Source organism: Phascolarctos cinereus, unplaced genomic scaffold, assembly GCF_003287225.1.
Source record: "Phascolarctos cinereus isolate Bilbo 61053 unplaced genomic scaffold, phaCin_HiC Scaffold_2;HRSCAF=192, whole genome shotgun sequence".
NCBI lineage: Eukaryota > Metazoa > Chordata > Mammalia > Diprotodontia > Phascolarctidae > Phascolarctos > Phascolarctos cinereus.
The window spans coordinates 304,986,457-305,003,761 of NW_027555625.1; the positions used below are offsets into that span (position 1 = coordinate 304,986,457).

At 35.9% G+C, this 17,305-nt stretch overlaps 1 protein-coding gene across 1 annotated transcript in view; it reads left to right on the forward strand.

The window, feature by feature from the left end:
• MEGF9 (multiple EGF like domains 9) overlaps positions 1–17,305 on the forward strand; it is a 131,336-nt gene that overhangs the window by 85,218 nt on the left and 28,813 nt on the right. The window contains exon 2 of the mRNA XM_020990592.2: positions 57–264. Coding sequence (XP_020846251.1) covers positions 57–264 — 208 coding nt within the window. The remainder of the gene's footprint in view (positions 1–56; positions 265–17,305) is intronic.

The following is a 17,305-nucleotide window of genomic DNA, read 5'->3' on the forward strand; positions in this document are numbered from 1 at the left end:
ATATGGAAAGCATTAGATGCTTGGTTGATGAAAACTCTTTTCTTCTTTTATTGCAGAACACATGTGTAACTGCAGTATAGTTGGAAGCCTGGATGGGAACATATGCAACCAAACTACAGGGCAGTGTGAATGTCATCCAGGCTACAAAGGGCTTCACTGTGACTCCTGCAAGGAGGGCTTTTACCCAACCGGCACCAATGTCCAAGGGCTCTGTCTCTCTTGTGACTGCAATTCCCATGGAGCCATCAGCCCAACTTGTAACAGGTAAGCAGATGAAGGAGGAGAAGGTACTGTTTTGGGGAAATGAGTTTCTACTTCCCAGAGAAGTAAGGTCACTTGGAATGGGCCTTAGCTGATTTCCCACATGGAGTCTTAATGTTCATAGGGAGGAGGAAGTCTGCTTTACATCCAGTATGAGACAAAGCAGTGAAGGTCTACCATGTAATCTACAATCCACTTAGTTTGGTCGAAGTTTCCCCTGTGGTTACTATTTTTCTCTCTGTTAATTACACAATGTATGATGATGGCTGACATTACTAAAATGCTTTTGCATCTGTTATCTCATTTGATCCTCACACCACACCTATGAGGTAGGTAATGAAAATATTATTATCTCCATTTTATGGATTAAGAAATTAAAGTTCAGAAAAGTTAACTGTTTTGCCTGTAGATAAATAATAAATAAGTAGCAGAACTGGTACAAGAACCTTGATTTCCATTTACAGATAACCCAGAAAATAATTCCAGTGCACTTCTTAGTTAAAATACAGTGTGAACCAATTCAGGATGCAGATTTTGGAAGGCAGTATGGTTTGATGGAAGGAGCACTCTGCTTGAAGGCAGAAAAAGACCTGGGTTCAGGTTTTAACTTAACTTACTGTGGGCAAGTCACTTAATCTCTCTGAGCCAGTTTCCTCATCTGTAAAATGGCAATAATAGTACTTACACTAGTTTATCTACAGAGTTGTTCTGAGGGAAAGACTTTATTAAAATGCTATGTAAATGTGGTCTTATTGGTAAATTTGACCTTCATTTCCTTTGTTTCCCCAGCCAGACACTATACCTCTAACCCTGGCTAGCCACTTTCCAAATGCGTGGTATAGTGAAAATAACCTTGCCCTAGAGGTCAGGTGACCTGAGTTCTAGTCTCAGTTTTACCAATAACTGGCTATGTAACCTCTGACAAGTGTCATTTCTTCTTTCTGAGCCTCAGTCTTCTTGTCTGTTAAAATGAAGGAGCTGGACTAAATGATCCCAGAATTCCCTTTTAGCTCTGATAGTCCATAAGTCTATGACTTGAAAGAAAAATGAAAGCAAATCCATTACTACTTCTCTAACTAACTTTCCTACTAAGGCAATAGTGTAGCCTTTGTATGTGGAATATAGGGTCTGTCCATCATTTTCCAACTCGTTTGCCTTAAAATGCAGAGGTCAGTGGCTAGAGTGGAAGCTAGTTGTCATCCAAAAGGTAGCCAAACCCTGTGGAGCAGCATTGTAATGACTACTTCTTTTACATGGGCTCTGGTTCAAGAAATCAGAGTGGGGGGGAACAGGAGAGGAATTGCTTCATTAGACTTGCTGTGCTAGGGATCTCTGCATGTTTAACATATAACGCACTTGGTGCTCTGTGAGACGTTGCTTTCGAAGAGTTTGCATTCTATTGGTTTGCCCATTTTAGCCTAGAAATCATGCTATACAACAAACACTGGGTTATTTGTGTTGGAAAACAGACGATGAAGGAGACAAGAGGAGGATATGATCTTTTCTTCAGTTATGTGAAAGGCTGACATATGGAAGGGAGAGAATTTTTGTTCTGTTTAGCTCTGGAAGACAGAAGTAGGAGCAAAGGGTAGAAGTTTTAAAAAGGCAAATTTTGGCTGCATGTGAGGAAAAACTTCCTAATAACTTTCAAAAAATGAAAAACAGGAGTCTGGATGACTCCTTGTTGGGAATTTTGTAGAGAGGAATCCTGCTTAGGTATGGCTTGGATGAGATGTGGCCTCTGAGATCTATTCTAGCTCTGCAATTCTAAAGTGGTCCTTGTCTAAAATAACTTAAGATATCTATATTTATCTATCTATATATCTATTCATACATATACCTACATGTATGAATAGCATATTGCAATTTACAAAGCACTTTATATGTACAAATCTCATTTGATCTTTATAATAGTATTATGAGATAACTATTACTAGCCCTATTTTATAGATTATAAAAGCTATATATAAAATATATATTTTACGTATATATGAAAGCTATGTATGTGTGTGTGTATATATGTATGTACATATGTATATATGTATGTGTGTATATATATATATATATATTTATATGTATGTATGTATGTAGATCATAGAAACTCAGAGAGTATGAGTCCCCTGTCACCTAGCAAGTAGCAGACTGAAGCACAGGTCTTCTATCTCATTGTCTATTGGCTCTTTCTACTACACCATGCAATCACAAGACAAACTGACAAAAATGGATGTCATGGATGTAATACAACAGGCACCGAACTACTATATGTTGTTTTCTTTTTTCAGTCTCCTATTTGCTGCTGTTCTTCTTCATCGTGGTTTAAAAAACTAGCTTCTCTGGGAGAAACAACTAAGCCACTGATTCCTAACTTCAAAAGTTCCCTTGTCATGCATGTAGCTTTGTGATGACTTCTCTGAACTTCCCTTAAAGAAATCACTGAAAAGATATCTGCTGTCTTGAAATCTTAAGCTGTTTGTAAGGCTTTTGTTGTATGTAGTTAACACACTATTGGAGTTTCAGGAAACTTATTCTTTGATGGTTTAGCCTTTTCCTGATTTAAATGGTAAGCTGGCTTTCCCATAAAGTCTGAAGCATAGTTTATCCTAAGCTATATTCCTAAAAGGGTAGGTGGTGTAATGGATAGAGGGCTGGTCCTGAAGTCAGAAATCTTCATAGGTTCCATTTCTGCCTCAGACACTTAACAGCCGTGTGACCCTGGGCAAGTCACTTAACCCTGTTTGCCTCAGTCTCTCATCTGTAAAATAAACTGGAAAAGGGAATGGCATAAGGGAAAATTAAAACATTAATACGCTGTTGGTGAAGTTGTATACTGATTCAACCATTCTGGAGAGCAATTTCTCCCTATGCTTCACCCTTAGTAAATCTATTCTTTGCTCTCATTGAGACCTACAAACCATGTACTACTCAGCATGTTTTCAGGCTACTACCTCCCCCTCACTTTCCTTCTTCTCTAATACTAACCCTAAAGATTAGCCATCACTTGCCTCTCTTGTGTTCTCACTATTCATCTTTTGCTAAACTTTTAATTATGTGAGTCTATCCTGGGACATATGTAGTTTTGACTCTTAAATAAACTGATGCTCAAATGCCTTCTGACTGAGATGATGATGAAATACTTACGAAGCACATGTACCACTTTTACATTGCATCTTGCTGTGAAATCCAGGAATGATTTGTATCTAGGATTCTTAATCATGTTTTACTCACTGCTGTGGAAGAACAACTATTTGTATAAGTTCTTACTTAGTAATCCTTGAAGATGTTATTAAAATCTAGAGAAGGGCTGGCTTGAAATAATGCCATAAGGATGGATTGAAGAAACTGGGACTTCAAATATCTGAAAGGCAACTGCGTAGAAGGGGCATCAGACATGTTCTTTGTGCCTTCAAAAGGTAAAACTGGGTTCTATGGGAGGAAGTTAAAAGGAAGCAGATTTCTGCTTAATATAAGAATACATTTCATAACAATTAGAGCTGTCCAAAAGTGAAATGGGCTGCTTGATGAAATAATAAATTCCTTGTTACTTGAAGCATCCTAGCAGAGGCCAAGTGAATTTTTCAGAAATGTCATAGAATTGTTTCATGTAATCAGGAAAAGACTTTGACTAGATCATATCTCAGATCCATTTCAACTCCAACATTCATTGAAAATTACTTGATAACTAAAAACAAATACTTCCATTTGAGTAAACTTTCTATAGGATGTTATTTACTAATCCTAAAAAATCCCACTCTGTCTTTTATTCTGGTAAAATAGTGCAAAGGCATACTGGTTACTGTCTTATCATTCTTTTTAAAAAGAAAGTTCTTTACAGATCTACAATATACCCAATTTTCATTTTAGATAACATACTGATATTTCAACATGGAGGTTTAGTTTTTTAAAAGATAACCACTGAAAACTATAGACAAAATAATCTCCTCCTTTATTCCATTTGGGTCAAAGAAAATATTTCCAACATGCTGTGTCAAGCACTATCCTAAGCCAGGCATAGTATAAGGGATATTGGACTGGAAGCTGAGAGGTTAGAGTTCTGGTCCCAGCTACAGTTTGAGGCAAATAAATTGATTCACCTCTCCTTTTCTGTTATCTATGTAAAATTAGTGGTTTGGAGTAGGCAACCTAGAAGTTCCTTCTAAGCTTTAAAACGCTGTGTTCTAAGGTCCCTTCCAACCTGAGCTCATCCTGTGAGTTCAAGGCAAAACTAGACTAAACTTGTAGCTTAAGACTTAAAGGAAATAAAGAACCTAATTGAGTTTTGTTAGGAAAAAAAACAATGGGTTTCATGATTAAGCTCAAATTATGCATGGCTAAAGGTCCAGAAAGCCTGTATATTCTTTTAATACATTCTGTCTTAAGGCACCTTCTCCTTTATAGTGCATAACCTTTCCATTCAGTCTACCAATTATTAACTAGACATCTGCCACAGCCATCTGAATAGAGGGAGAGGAAAACTCTTCAGATCTGACATTGATCTTAGTGAACATTGGTCTGACATGCCATCGTGATTGCAATCATCACTTTTATTCTTTTGTAGTACTGTAAATAAATTTTCTATACTGTTTTATATTGCAGACTCCTATTCTGTAGTTAAGGTTATTTAACTGTTCCTGGTATAGTGAAGAATATTTAAAGGCAATTTTTGGAAGTTAAAATTTTGTTACTGGAAAATTCTAGCAAAGACTTATTGCTTATTCTAAGAGATTTTTTTTAAAAAACCTGTAATTTTATCTATTATCCTTTCCCTAAATAGCCAAATTAGTAAAAATGTAATATTCAGTATCACAAGATTGATTCATCAGCTTCATTGAATAAATCAATGAAAAAGCATTTAAGTGCTATTTGCCAAGGATCATACTGAGTACTAGGGATACAAGTTTAGAAAACAGACAATCCTAAGGAACTTAGGTTCTAGTGGGAGAGGCAACGCACCAAGGATCACCAGGGAAGGTGCTCTTCGGTCTATATAGTTACAGAGATGATGAGGAAAGCCTTAGAGGAGTAGATTGATACACCATCTATAAATAATGCCACGGTAAGAAAAGAGACAAAGGCAATTGGTATGTCTATGGACGAGATGACTGTAAAGTTTCCTGAAATAATGATCTGGGTAGAACTCAGGAGACAGTCCTAGGGCAGAAGTTTCTCCAGGGTGGTAAGGCTGGCTAGAACAGCTAAGGAGGAGATATTTGGAATGTCAGGAATGAAGTGCACTCACCCAATCTTCTACCAGGTAATGTTGGGGGTATAAGAGGAAAGTGAATATGGCAGCCATCTTCAGCTTAGAAGTGCAGAAAGTTAGTGCTTTCTCCTTGATGTAAAAGAGCTGTGGAGTAGTCTCCATTGCTGTGTTAAGCCTCTGCTTTATTTTCTCTATAATGTTTTGTTTTGTTTTGTTTTTCTGTATAATTTCAGTTTCCACAATGAGAGGCAGTGTGGTATAGGAGACAATGCACAAGACTGGATATTGACCTGAATCTGAGTTTCAGTCCTACTTCCCATTAATTTTGTGACCTTGGGCAAATCTCTTTGTGACTCAGTGTCTTTATTTGTCTAATACAGACTTGCGTCTATGTGCCTTGCCTACTTCAAAGGGATATTGTATCAAATGATATAAATTGACAATGAGCTATAAAGTTATCTACATATATATGTATTTATTATTTATTACTATGTATCTAGATCATTATTATTATGTAGCCTGAAACCTACATGCAAATTTTGTTTAGTTCCCTTAATTTAGAATTCTCCTTGACATGTTTTTTAGATCCAGGTATTTCCATCTAGCAACATATGGACTCTTAGAATGTGAGAGTTCGAAGGAATATTAGAGTACAATGTCAGAAGTGGCAGAGACTTTAAAAACTGTTTAATTTAACTGCCTCATTTTAGATGATGAAACTGAAGCCCAGAGAACCTAGTCTAAGGTCATGCAGTGAATTAGTGACAAAACTAGGACTAGAACCCAAGTTTCCTGATTCTCTTCATTGAAAGACTTTTCCACTACATCATGTTTCTTTCTGTAAAACTTGCCATGAAAGGTATCTGATCAAAAAATTTTTACCAAAGCATATAAATGTTCATTGAAAGAAAATTGTGTGGAGATCCTGAGAAGATGGAGTAGAGATTTCCTAGGGTAGCTCTTCCTCTTCCACATAGACTAATTAAGAAATAAACTAGTTAATTAACAAATTAAGAGCCCCAAAATATACAAATCAGAGCAGTTGTAGGAAGAGTAAAAGAACCCACCAAGGTAATTGTTACAGAAAGTCACTGAAACTCAATTTATGAGCCCATAACTTTTGGCACTTTCCCATACCCCCCAAAATCATAAAGGAACATAAACAAATATAAAGGGAAAATATAATAAATGCATTGTTTATAGACCATAATGCAATGATATTATTAATAAAGAAAGTAAATATGAGCAAAAGATGTCAATCTAAACTAGAGGCTGACGAATAATATCCAGAATAATAAATGAATTAAAGAAGAAATAATTATTTTAAAATAATATCAATGAAACAACGTATCAGAATGTAGAGGATGCAGCTAAAGCAATCCTCAGATGAAATGGTTAATCTCTGAGAATTTATATTGACCAGAGAGAAAAAAAAGGATAAATTCACTGAGCCTGCAATTTAGACTAATGCTAGAAAAAAAATCACTTAGCCTTAAACAAATACAAAAGAAAATTTTAAATTAAAGGATTTTAAAAAGAAAAAAGGCCTAGAAAATTGATAAACTGATAAGTTGGTAAGTGCTGTGTTAGTATAAAGATGAACAAAATAAACTTTTAACAATCTTGATTTTTGAATTGACTTTTTAAAAAAGAGTGAAAAATCAAATCACCAAAATATATAAGGAACAATGGAAAGTCATAACAAAAGAAATAGAATTACCAAATATTATTATGTGCAATTTATAAAACAAAACTCAAAACTGATAGTTTATAGAAAGATATAAAATACCCATAGTAACAAAAGACAGAGATGTTAACTCAATCTCAAAAATAAAGAAAGCTGTAGATGAATTGTTGAAGGGAGAAAAAGCCTCAGCCAGATGGATTTACCGGTGAATTCTGTCAAATAAAGAAAGAGTAATTAATACCTATGCTACAAAATTATTCTCAATAACAGAGACAAGAAGCACTCTACCAAGCTTGTTTCATGAGACAATTAGGTCTGGATGTACAAACTAGAAAAATACAGTGCAAACCATAGAAAGAGAACTATATAATAATTATATTGCATATTGAAACAAAAGTTTAAAAATAAAATCCTATCAGCATAACTACAGCAATATTTCCATAAAATACTTCTGGAAAATAATGATCAAGTTGGATCCATTTCACAGGTGTAAGGATGGTTTAACATCAGAAAAACAATCATAATAATATAAACAAAGATAACAAAACCAAATAGTTAATTCAATAAATGCAGAAAAAGGCTTTGACAAAATGCAGCATATACTTGTAGTTAAAAAAAAACATCTTAAAGTACAGGTGTAAAAAGGTAATTCATTCATAATAAAAGGCATATGTTTAAAATTAAGAAGTAGCATTGTTGGTGGTGGGAAAACACTAAAACTTTCCCACGTACAAATGGATGAAGCAAGAGAGAACCCTTCCCACCCCTGTGATTAGACATAATTCTAGAAAGCTAACTATAGCAATAAAACAAGAACAAAATTAAAAGCATAAATAAAGTCAGTGATAAGACAAAATTAACCCTGTTCACAGATGACATGATGGCATACTTGGAAAACCCCAGAGAATAAGTAATAAAATTAAGATGATTAATAGCTTCAGCATTATTGAATACAAAATAAATCCACAAAAATCATTAACCTTTCTATACAGTACTAATAAAAACCAGGAACACTACCAAAAAATCCATTAAAAGTAGCTACAAAATGTATAAGCACTCTGTGAGTTAACCTATCAAAATATACAAGTTTATGTAAATAAACTGTACCATAATATGTAATTATAATAAACTACAAAATATTCTTTACAGAAATAAAAGGAGACAAGTAATTGGAGAGCAATTTACCTTTCGTGGTCAGTTCACACCAATAGGATAATAATAACAATACCAACTAGAAGCAGCTTGGTATGGTGGGAAAAGTATTGAAATTGGAATCAGAGAACTAGGATTTAAATCCCATCTGCCACCTTGGGCAAATCCCCTAACCTCTCTGGGCCTCTATTTTCCTTATGGGTAAAATCAGGAAGTTTAGATTGGATGTTCGATAAGATTCCTTCCAACTCTATGTCTATGATCCTCTCATCCTCAAATGTATCTGTAGATTTAGAGCTATACCATCAGATTTTATATACTGCTTAGAAGTGGACAAAATAAAATTCACTTGGGAAGAAAAAACACCAAAAGGTCTAGAATCTCAAGAGAATTAAGGGGGCAATGGTATTAATTTTAAAGGAGGCATAGCATTTTGAATGGTTACTCTCTATACCAAAATAAGCTCAAAATGGATACGTGAACTAAAAAATTATATACTCTAAAAAAATAGAAGAGATTAACATTACCTATCTTTCACATCTATGACTTTCATATAGGGAGAGAATTCTTAACTGACAGAGGATAAATCAGATCATAAAAGATAAAATTTTTACTACATAAAATCTTTTTTTAAAAAATTTGCATGAATAATGTCAATGAAGACTAAATTAAAAGATGATTAAAATTGAAAGCTAAATGAAATGGCAAAGCATGGAAATATTTATGTTGAATATCACCAATAAAAGTTTGACTTCTAAAATACTTAGGGAAATAATGTAAACTATAGCACCAAGAGCCATCCTCCATTAGATAAGTGGTCAGAGGATGTGAACAAACAGTTTAGAAAAAGGAAAAGACTTTCAAACTATAAATGACAACATGAAAATGTACTCCAAATCACAGGAATAGGAAAACAAACTAAAACAGTCCTAAAGTTTTACCATATATCATGTCACTTATCACAGATGGAAACAGTAAATGTTGAAAGAGCTAGAGGAAAAACAGACACACCCATCCATTGTTGGTAGACTGTGAAGTAGTCCCACCATTCTAGATATCAGTTTGTAATTATGAAAGAATAATAGTTAAACTGCACCTATCTTTTGACCTAGAAATCCAGCAACTGGGCATCTATCCTAAGAAAGTCAAAGACAAAAATAGATCCAATGTATATCAAAATTTTCACGGAAGCATTCTTCTTGATAGCAAAGAACTGGAAATAAAGTGGGTGCCCATTTATTGGGGCATAGTTGAAAAATATATAGTATGGGTATGAAAGAGAATATTAATTTACAAGAAGAAATGAAAATATTAGAAACTCAGAAAATGTGGAAAGACTTATCTGAACTGCAGTAGAGCAAAAAATAAACAACTATGAAGAAAACAATATACACAATGACTATAACAATGTAAATGAAAAGATTGCTAAAAAAGAAAGTGAAGCCTGAGAATGAAGAAAAGCAATGAACATCTTGAATGATATACTTCCTCCATCAGGAGAGAGAGAGGTGAAGAACTTACTTAGACAGAATATTATATACATTATCAGATTATGTCACTGTGTCAGATATTTTTGCTTAAAAATTTTTGTTATAAGGGAGGATTTACTTATAGGGGTGTATAAAATAATTGCAGTTTAGCTAAAAGGCATCAATAAAATACATTTTTGAAAGAAACAAACAAGATGCCTCATCTAATATGAGAGTTTTAAATATTGTTTGTTAAAACCAATGCCCTCAGTTTACTTTCTGCTAATTTTACAGTGTCATACCTATGAAAAATCATGCATAACTAGGTGTGGTTTTGCAACAATATTACCATTGAGATATTTGTATTTTCTAGGTCAAGCCTGCTGAGTATTTTTTTTTCTCGTTGTAAATCCATGTGCTCTTGTTGTGGGCATTTTTTCACATCTTCCTAAAGAATAGGCATGTAGTAGTAGATAAAGGACCAAACTTAGAGTCAGTAAGACCTGGGTTCAACTCCTACCTAAAAAACTCATTAGATATGTGATCATGAACAAATAACATAAACTGTCTTCGCCTTGTTCTTCTCGTCTGTAAAGTGGGGATTAAATTACAACCCATCTCACAGGATTATTGTAGGAATCAAATGAGATAATGTATGTGAAGTGTTTTGCAAATGTTAAAGTGCTATAGCAATGTTAGCTACTGTTAGCCTCCTATTATTCACAGACTTAACAGATGACAAATCCCCACACTACAAATACAACTTAAGAATTCAGCAAATTGGAACAGGAACATCATCCCAGATAAGACTGTTGCCCACGATTATCTGAACATAATGTGAATCCCTGTGAGTGTGTAAAAAACATAGTCAAGTAAACACATTTGCCATGTCAAAAATTTATGTCTCATATTCTGTACCTTGAGTCCATTAACCCCTCTTTCAGGAGGTAGGCAGCATATTTCATCAAAAGCTATCTGGAGTCCTAATCCATAAGAATTTAAGAAGAATGTTTTAGAATGGATATTACCATAAGCACATGCTTATTACAATATCTTCAAGGTATGTTGAATGAAAATTTCAAAATGTAGAGACCTTGTGAAAGAAATCAAAACATTGTGAGGACAGGATAAAGTATAGATCATACCCACCATCCTGTCTGTTACCTCACTTGAGCCACACGATAGGCCTGTGAAGCAGGAAGAGAAGATGATATTAACTCCATTTTGCTGATCAGGAACTCGTCTCAGAAAGCTTAAGGGTCTTAATCATAGATGTTGAGTTGGAAGGAACATGAATGAATGAAGCATTTATTGAGCATTTACTCTGTGCTAAGTACTGGGAATACAAATAGAAAAATAAGCCAATCCTTACTCTCAAAGAGCTCACATTCTGATAGAGATAATGCATATGAAAGGTTTCTGCTGCATCAGTTGGAAAGGTCCCATGGTCTTTATGGTATAGTGGCAAAACAGATGGCAATACCTCTTTAATGTTGTTTCCACTGATAAAATACCCATTTGTTTTGTCTAACCTTTTGATAGTGCCAAAGACTTTGGTGGCAAGAATCTTCTTTTCTGGATCTTTAATGGCTGTGGCTTTAGCACCTTCAGGAGAAGTTGACAGGTTACATCTCCACAGAATTTGCCACACAGTATGGTGGTTCCAAGTACTATGTTGGAAGCCTATTACCAAGGCTTTTTGGGTTCAATATCCTGGGCTTCCTCCATCACTGGAGTTTGTTCAAGGTGATAGTGGTAGTTTGACTGGCCTGGCATATGCTACCTCTTGAACCTCCCTTGGGGTGCCTTGCTGCTTCAGACATCAGATAAAACTTCACTCTTACCTATCTCTGTAGCATGGATCTTTTCTATAATGTCCCAGCAGGTGACCATCTAGCCTTGTCTTAAAGATCTTTTAGTGACAGGGAGCTTAGTATCTACTTTGAGGAAATTTATTTAATTTATTTGATGTTTGGACAGCTCTGGTTCATTTTATGGGCCCAAATCATTCTCCCTATAGTTTTTTTTTATTCCTTTGGTTCTAATTCTGCCCTAGGAAGCTAAGCTGAACAAGTCTAATCTTCTTCCACACTATAGTTCTTCAGGAATATCATGTCCTAATCAGAAAAGTCTTTTTGAACTTTAAGATACTAGGTAGCAAAGGTGGGCCTTGAGTTCCAAGTCCCCTGGCTCTAAATCCAAAGTACTTCACCTGAGAAGCTAATTTGCTTTTCAAATATTAAGCCATCATGAAACATCCTAGAAACTCATTGGTTTTTATAAATACAGTATTATATCAGAGAAATTTTTAGTACACGTAGGATAGTCATATCAGAGAGTGAGTTCCTTCCATACTTGGTGGTCATAATGGAATGAATAGCTCTTTAAACAAGTTCTGTAAGTTTCATGTTTGAGGCTTACAGGACTGAAGCAGTTATGCCTTTTTTTTTTTATGGGAAACCAGGGGAAACTCAAGGCCAAATGCTTCAATGTTACAATTCAGACACTGGATTAGGTAGAAGGGTTCAACAGTATTTTGGTCTGCTTCACCCTCTAGGTAACATATTTCATGTCCTGAAAAACACAGCTGCCTTGGAAAAAGGAGCACTGATTAGATTTTCCTAATGGAAGCAGGGGAGCCAGGGCTTTCTCTGTAGAACAAGGGTCCTTCTGTTCTAGCCTGAGCCTACCAATATCAGTTTTAGAGGCTCCCTTCAGAACTGCAGATAAAAAAGATATCCAAAACAGGCTAGGAGTTTGCAGTTCTGTATTCTAAGCACGAAGAAGAACTTCGTAATGATTAGAACTATCTCAAAATAGAATGGGCTGCTTCATGAACATGTTGGGTGATGATTTGTCAACAGTACTATAGAAGAGATTCTTGTGTCAGGTAGTAGTTGAATATAAAATGAAATATAAAATCCTCTGACTTTTATCAATCAGCAAGCATTTATTAAGTGCTTCCTATGTACTAGGCTCATCTTCTAATGGGGGAGAAAACATGTAAACAACTTTACAAGAGAAATGCAGTGAAATCAGGAAGTCATGGCAAAGAGAAGGCACTGGCAGTGATGAGGAAAGGGGAAAGCCTCTAACAGAAGGTTGAATTTAAGCTAAGACTTGAAGAAAGCCTAGAGATAAAGTTGAGGAGGGGGAGCATTCTAGGCATGGGGGACATCAAAGTGATAAAGCACAGAGTCAGGAAATGGAGATTTGTCTCCAAGGATCAGCAAGACCAGTGTCACCAGATCACTGAGCTAGTAGAGGGGAAATATAGGAAGGCTTTAAAGGTTGTAAAAGGCTTTAAAAGCCAAACAGAGGTTTTATAATTGATCCTGGAGGTAATAGGGAGCCATTGGATGTGGTATGTGGCAGGGTGGGGAGGGACATGAGGGAGGTATGACATAGTCAAACTTATATTTTTGATCATTTTGCTAGCTGAGTGACAGATGGATTGCAGTGGGGAGAATCTTTAATCAGGGAGAGCGATCATATGGCCATTGTAGCTGTCCAGGCATGAGATGATGAAAGTCTGCATCAGCGTGGTAGCTATGTGAATAAAGAAACTGTTCGCACACACACACGTATATATATATATATATATATATATATATATATATATATATATATATATACGTGTGTGTGTGTATATATTTATTTATATATATATGTATATGTGTATATATTTATTTATATATACATATATATATATACATATATATGTATATGTGTATATATTTATTTATATACACACACATATTTATATATATACATATATACACATATATATACACACGCATATATACATATATAAAATCTCCTCTAATAGCTTCTCCCCTCTGTCATCCCCACTGTATAACTTATCTTCAATCCAGCTGCCTCAAGTCTCTCCCCACTCTTGTTCATCCTACATTCAACTGCCAAAATGATTTTCCTAAAGTAGAAGACTGACCATGTCACCCAGTCTACTCAATAAACTCCAATGGCTCCCTATCATCTTTGGGATCAAATATAAAATGTTCTTTTCGATGTTTGAAGTCCTTCATATATTGACCCCACCTCCACCTTTTCAGTCTTCTTACACTTTACTCACTTCACTGCCACATACTGTTAAATCCAATGACTCTGGTCTCCTTGTTGTTCCATGAATAAGATACTCCATCTCTTGGCCCTGGACATTTTTTCTGACTGTTTCCCTTTCTTGGATCTCTGCCTCTTGACTTACCTGGCTTCCTTTAAGTCCCAAGTGAAATCCCACCTTCTACAGGAAATCTTCTTCAACTCCTCTTAATTCTAGTCCCTTTCCTCTCTTGATTATTTCCTATTTATCCTGTATGTAGCTTGTTTGTACATATTGGTTTGGTTGTTTTCTCCTCCATTAGTGTATCCCCAGCATTTAGGACAGTACCTGGCATATATAGTAGGCACTTAATAAGAGTTTATTGACTGACTGAGAGATGTTGTAAAGAAAGTAGAAATAACAAGGCTCACCAACATATTGGATATATAGAGTGAGTGCAAGAGAGGAGTCCAGGATGACACCAAGGTTAGGAGCTTCAGTGACTGGGAGAATGCTAGAGCCCTAGACACTAATAAGGAAATTAAAAAGAAGGAAATATAATGAGTTGTTTTGAAACATGTTAAGATTGATAAGCCTACAGGACATTCAGTTTGAGGTAGACGTCCAAGAGGTAGTTGGTAATATGTGTGGAGCTATGCCCTTTAAAACATGGCCCCTTTCTACCTTTCTGATCTTTGTCCATTTTACACCCTCCCACATGCAAGCCTACCCTGTAATGCAGCTACAGCAGCCTCTGCGATGTTCTTCACACACAATGCTCCATCTCCTGACTCGATGCCTTTGCCCTGGCTGTTCCCTGTGCTGTTCTCTCTTCTCAGCTCTGCTTCCCAGCTTCCTGCAGGAGACCTTTCCAGGTGTTTGCTTTCCTTATGACCCAACCTCCTCCCTTCTTTCCTTTAAGATTGCTTTTCATTTGTGTTGCATACATCATTCATATATGTGTTTGTATTTGCATCTTGTCTCCATTAGAATGTGAGCCCCTTGAAAGCAGAAATCACATTCTTGCTTTTTTTTGTATCCCTGACTCTTAGCATAGTGCCTAGCATATAGTAAGTGCTTAATAATGCTTGTTGGATGAAGTAATAAATGAAGCATTTATTAAATGGCTACGGACCAGGCAACATACTGAGCTCTAAGGATAAAAAAGTACAAAAAAATAAGACAGTCCCTGCCCTCAAGGAATTTATGATCTAATATGGAGAAGGTACCCCATCTAGGGAAATGGTACAGAGGAGAGAATCAAAATTCCCTTTATGGGAATTTGGGGAGTCTAGGCAATCAGAGGGATTGTGAGTTAGCTACATGGTCTAGTAGTCAGTTAACATGCCCTTTCTAGAAACGGTGAGTATTGATTTGATTGCTATTCCTAGGGAACAGATGAAAAGTTGGGGGAGGGGAGTGTTAAATGGATGGCTTAGCCTTAGGGAAAGGGTTCTAGAGATCAGCGGGTTAACTTCTCCAGGGACTGGTGACACAGATCCTGGAGATCCAATGTAGGTGCCAGAATAGGTAGAGAGAAGTATGGTATCAGTGGCAGGGCAGATAGCAAGATGATAAGGGTGGAGGGCTAGATGAGAGATGACCTGTAACCTCTCTTGCAGCTCTGAGATTCTATGATTCTAAGTGTCACATTGCTGAAATAGCAACCTCTTAGACCATCAAAGCAGGCTCATAGACGATGACTTATAGAATTTAGATCTGGAAAGGACCTTAGTTATTGTCTAGTCCCTTATTCTGTAGATCAAAAGAAGTGACATGCCCAAGGTGAGATGGTTAAAAAATTAATGACTGTATTTTGGGGATTGGTTACAGCTCACATTTATAAAATATTATAATTGTCCAAGTGTTTTACATGCATTTTCTCATTTGACACATTTTGATAGCTTATCTCTATTGTGAGTTTTTTATGTTTCTTCCAACTTTTCCAATCTAAAATGACCTTACATCTTACATTTCATATAAACTACATAAATCCTTTCTTTCCTTACTTCTCTCCCTCTTCTCTCTTTCCTCTCTATCCCTTCCCTCTCTGTCACCTCCTTGTCTTTTCTCTAGTCATTTCTTGAGTTTTTGCTCCGCAGCTTATTCTACAAACTGTATTTTCAGATACTGAAAGAGGACTTGCTTTTGACAGATTCTTCTGCCATGTACTGCAAGTGCCCTGAAGTTGACATCTCAAATCATAAACTCAAAAAAATCTGTAGATGTATATGATAAAAGACAGTGCCCATTTTTATATAACAGTTGAGCAAAACTTGTAGTATTTCATCATGATTGAACTAATGGACTGTCAGCTATATCTCTCGAGGGACAGATTTATCTTTTATTGGCCAGTGTTGACAAGCAAACTGTAGTCTGTGAGCAACATTTGGAGAATAAAGTGCTGATGCAAGGCATATTATATTGACACTTCTAAGTTCACCTGATATTTATTTTATTCTGTGATGTGTTTATTTTTAATTGCATAATAAGCTCCTCTCAAAGGTAAATATCAAACCTAGGCACTAATGTGCTGAGTAATATGAGTAATTCAAGGCTTTGTTTTTTCTCCAAATATAATTTCATTGTTGTTTCAATAATAAAGTGAAAATAGTGAAATAGAATACTAGACTGGGTGTTGAGATTTTCATTCTAGTCCCAGCTCTCTATGAGACCTTGGACTAGTTACTTCCTTTCCTCTGAGCTTCAGTTTTCCAAATCTGTAAGTGGATCATGCCAGAGAAACATCATCGTCATCACCATCATTATTTAATTTAATGAGCTTAAATAAGAAGCATTTCAAGATAGTATTAACTTCTGGCCTTCAGTTTATACCAAAAATTCTATTCCCTATTACCAGATGTCTTCTGGAAATAGAGAATGGGCAGCTAGGTCATGGTGTGAATAGATTTGTAAGTAAGGTATTACGTTGGGGAATTTTTAAGTATAATACAGTGCCAGGACTCAAGTCAGAAAGACCTGAATTTGGGTCTTCAGACACTAACTTATTAAATATGTGACCCTGGGCAAGTCATTTAGCCTCTATCTGCCTCATTCCTCAACTTTAAAATGAGGATAATAATATCTACTTCACAAAGTTCTTGTGAGGATAAAATATTTGTTAAGCATTTAGCATAGTATATGGCTCACAGAAGGTGCTTGATAAATGCTTGTCTCTCTCCCTTTTATCCCTTTCTAGATTGCTTACTCAAAGGTCAGTAATTTGGCTTTCAACAATTGTGTTCCTTACACACTCAGGACAACCGCAGGGCTTCTTGCTAAGATATTTCACTTCTCTAACTGAAATTTAGAATTTCTGCCTTTAGAGAAAGAGCAGCCTGGTGAAGTCCTTTGAGAAGAGTTGAAAAAGATAACTCTAAAACAATCTGGTTATAGTAAGTATGGATCAGGGGCAGCTAGGTGGCACAGTGGATAGAGCCCCGGACCTGAAGTCAGGAGGACCTGTGTTCAAATCC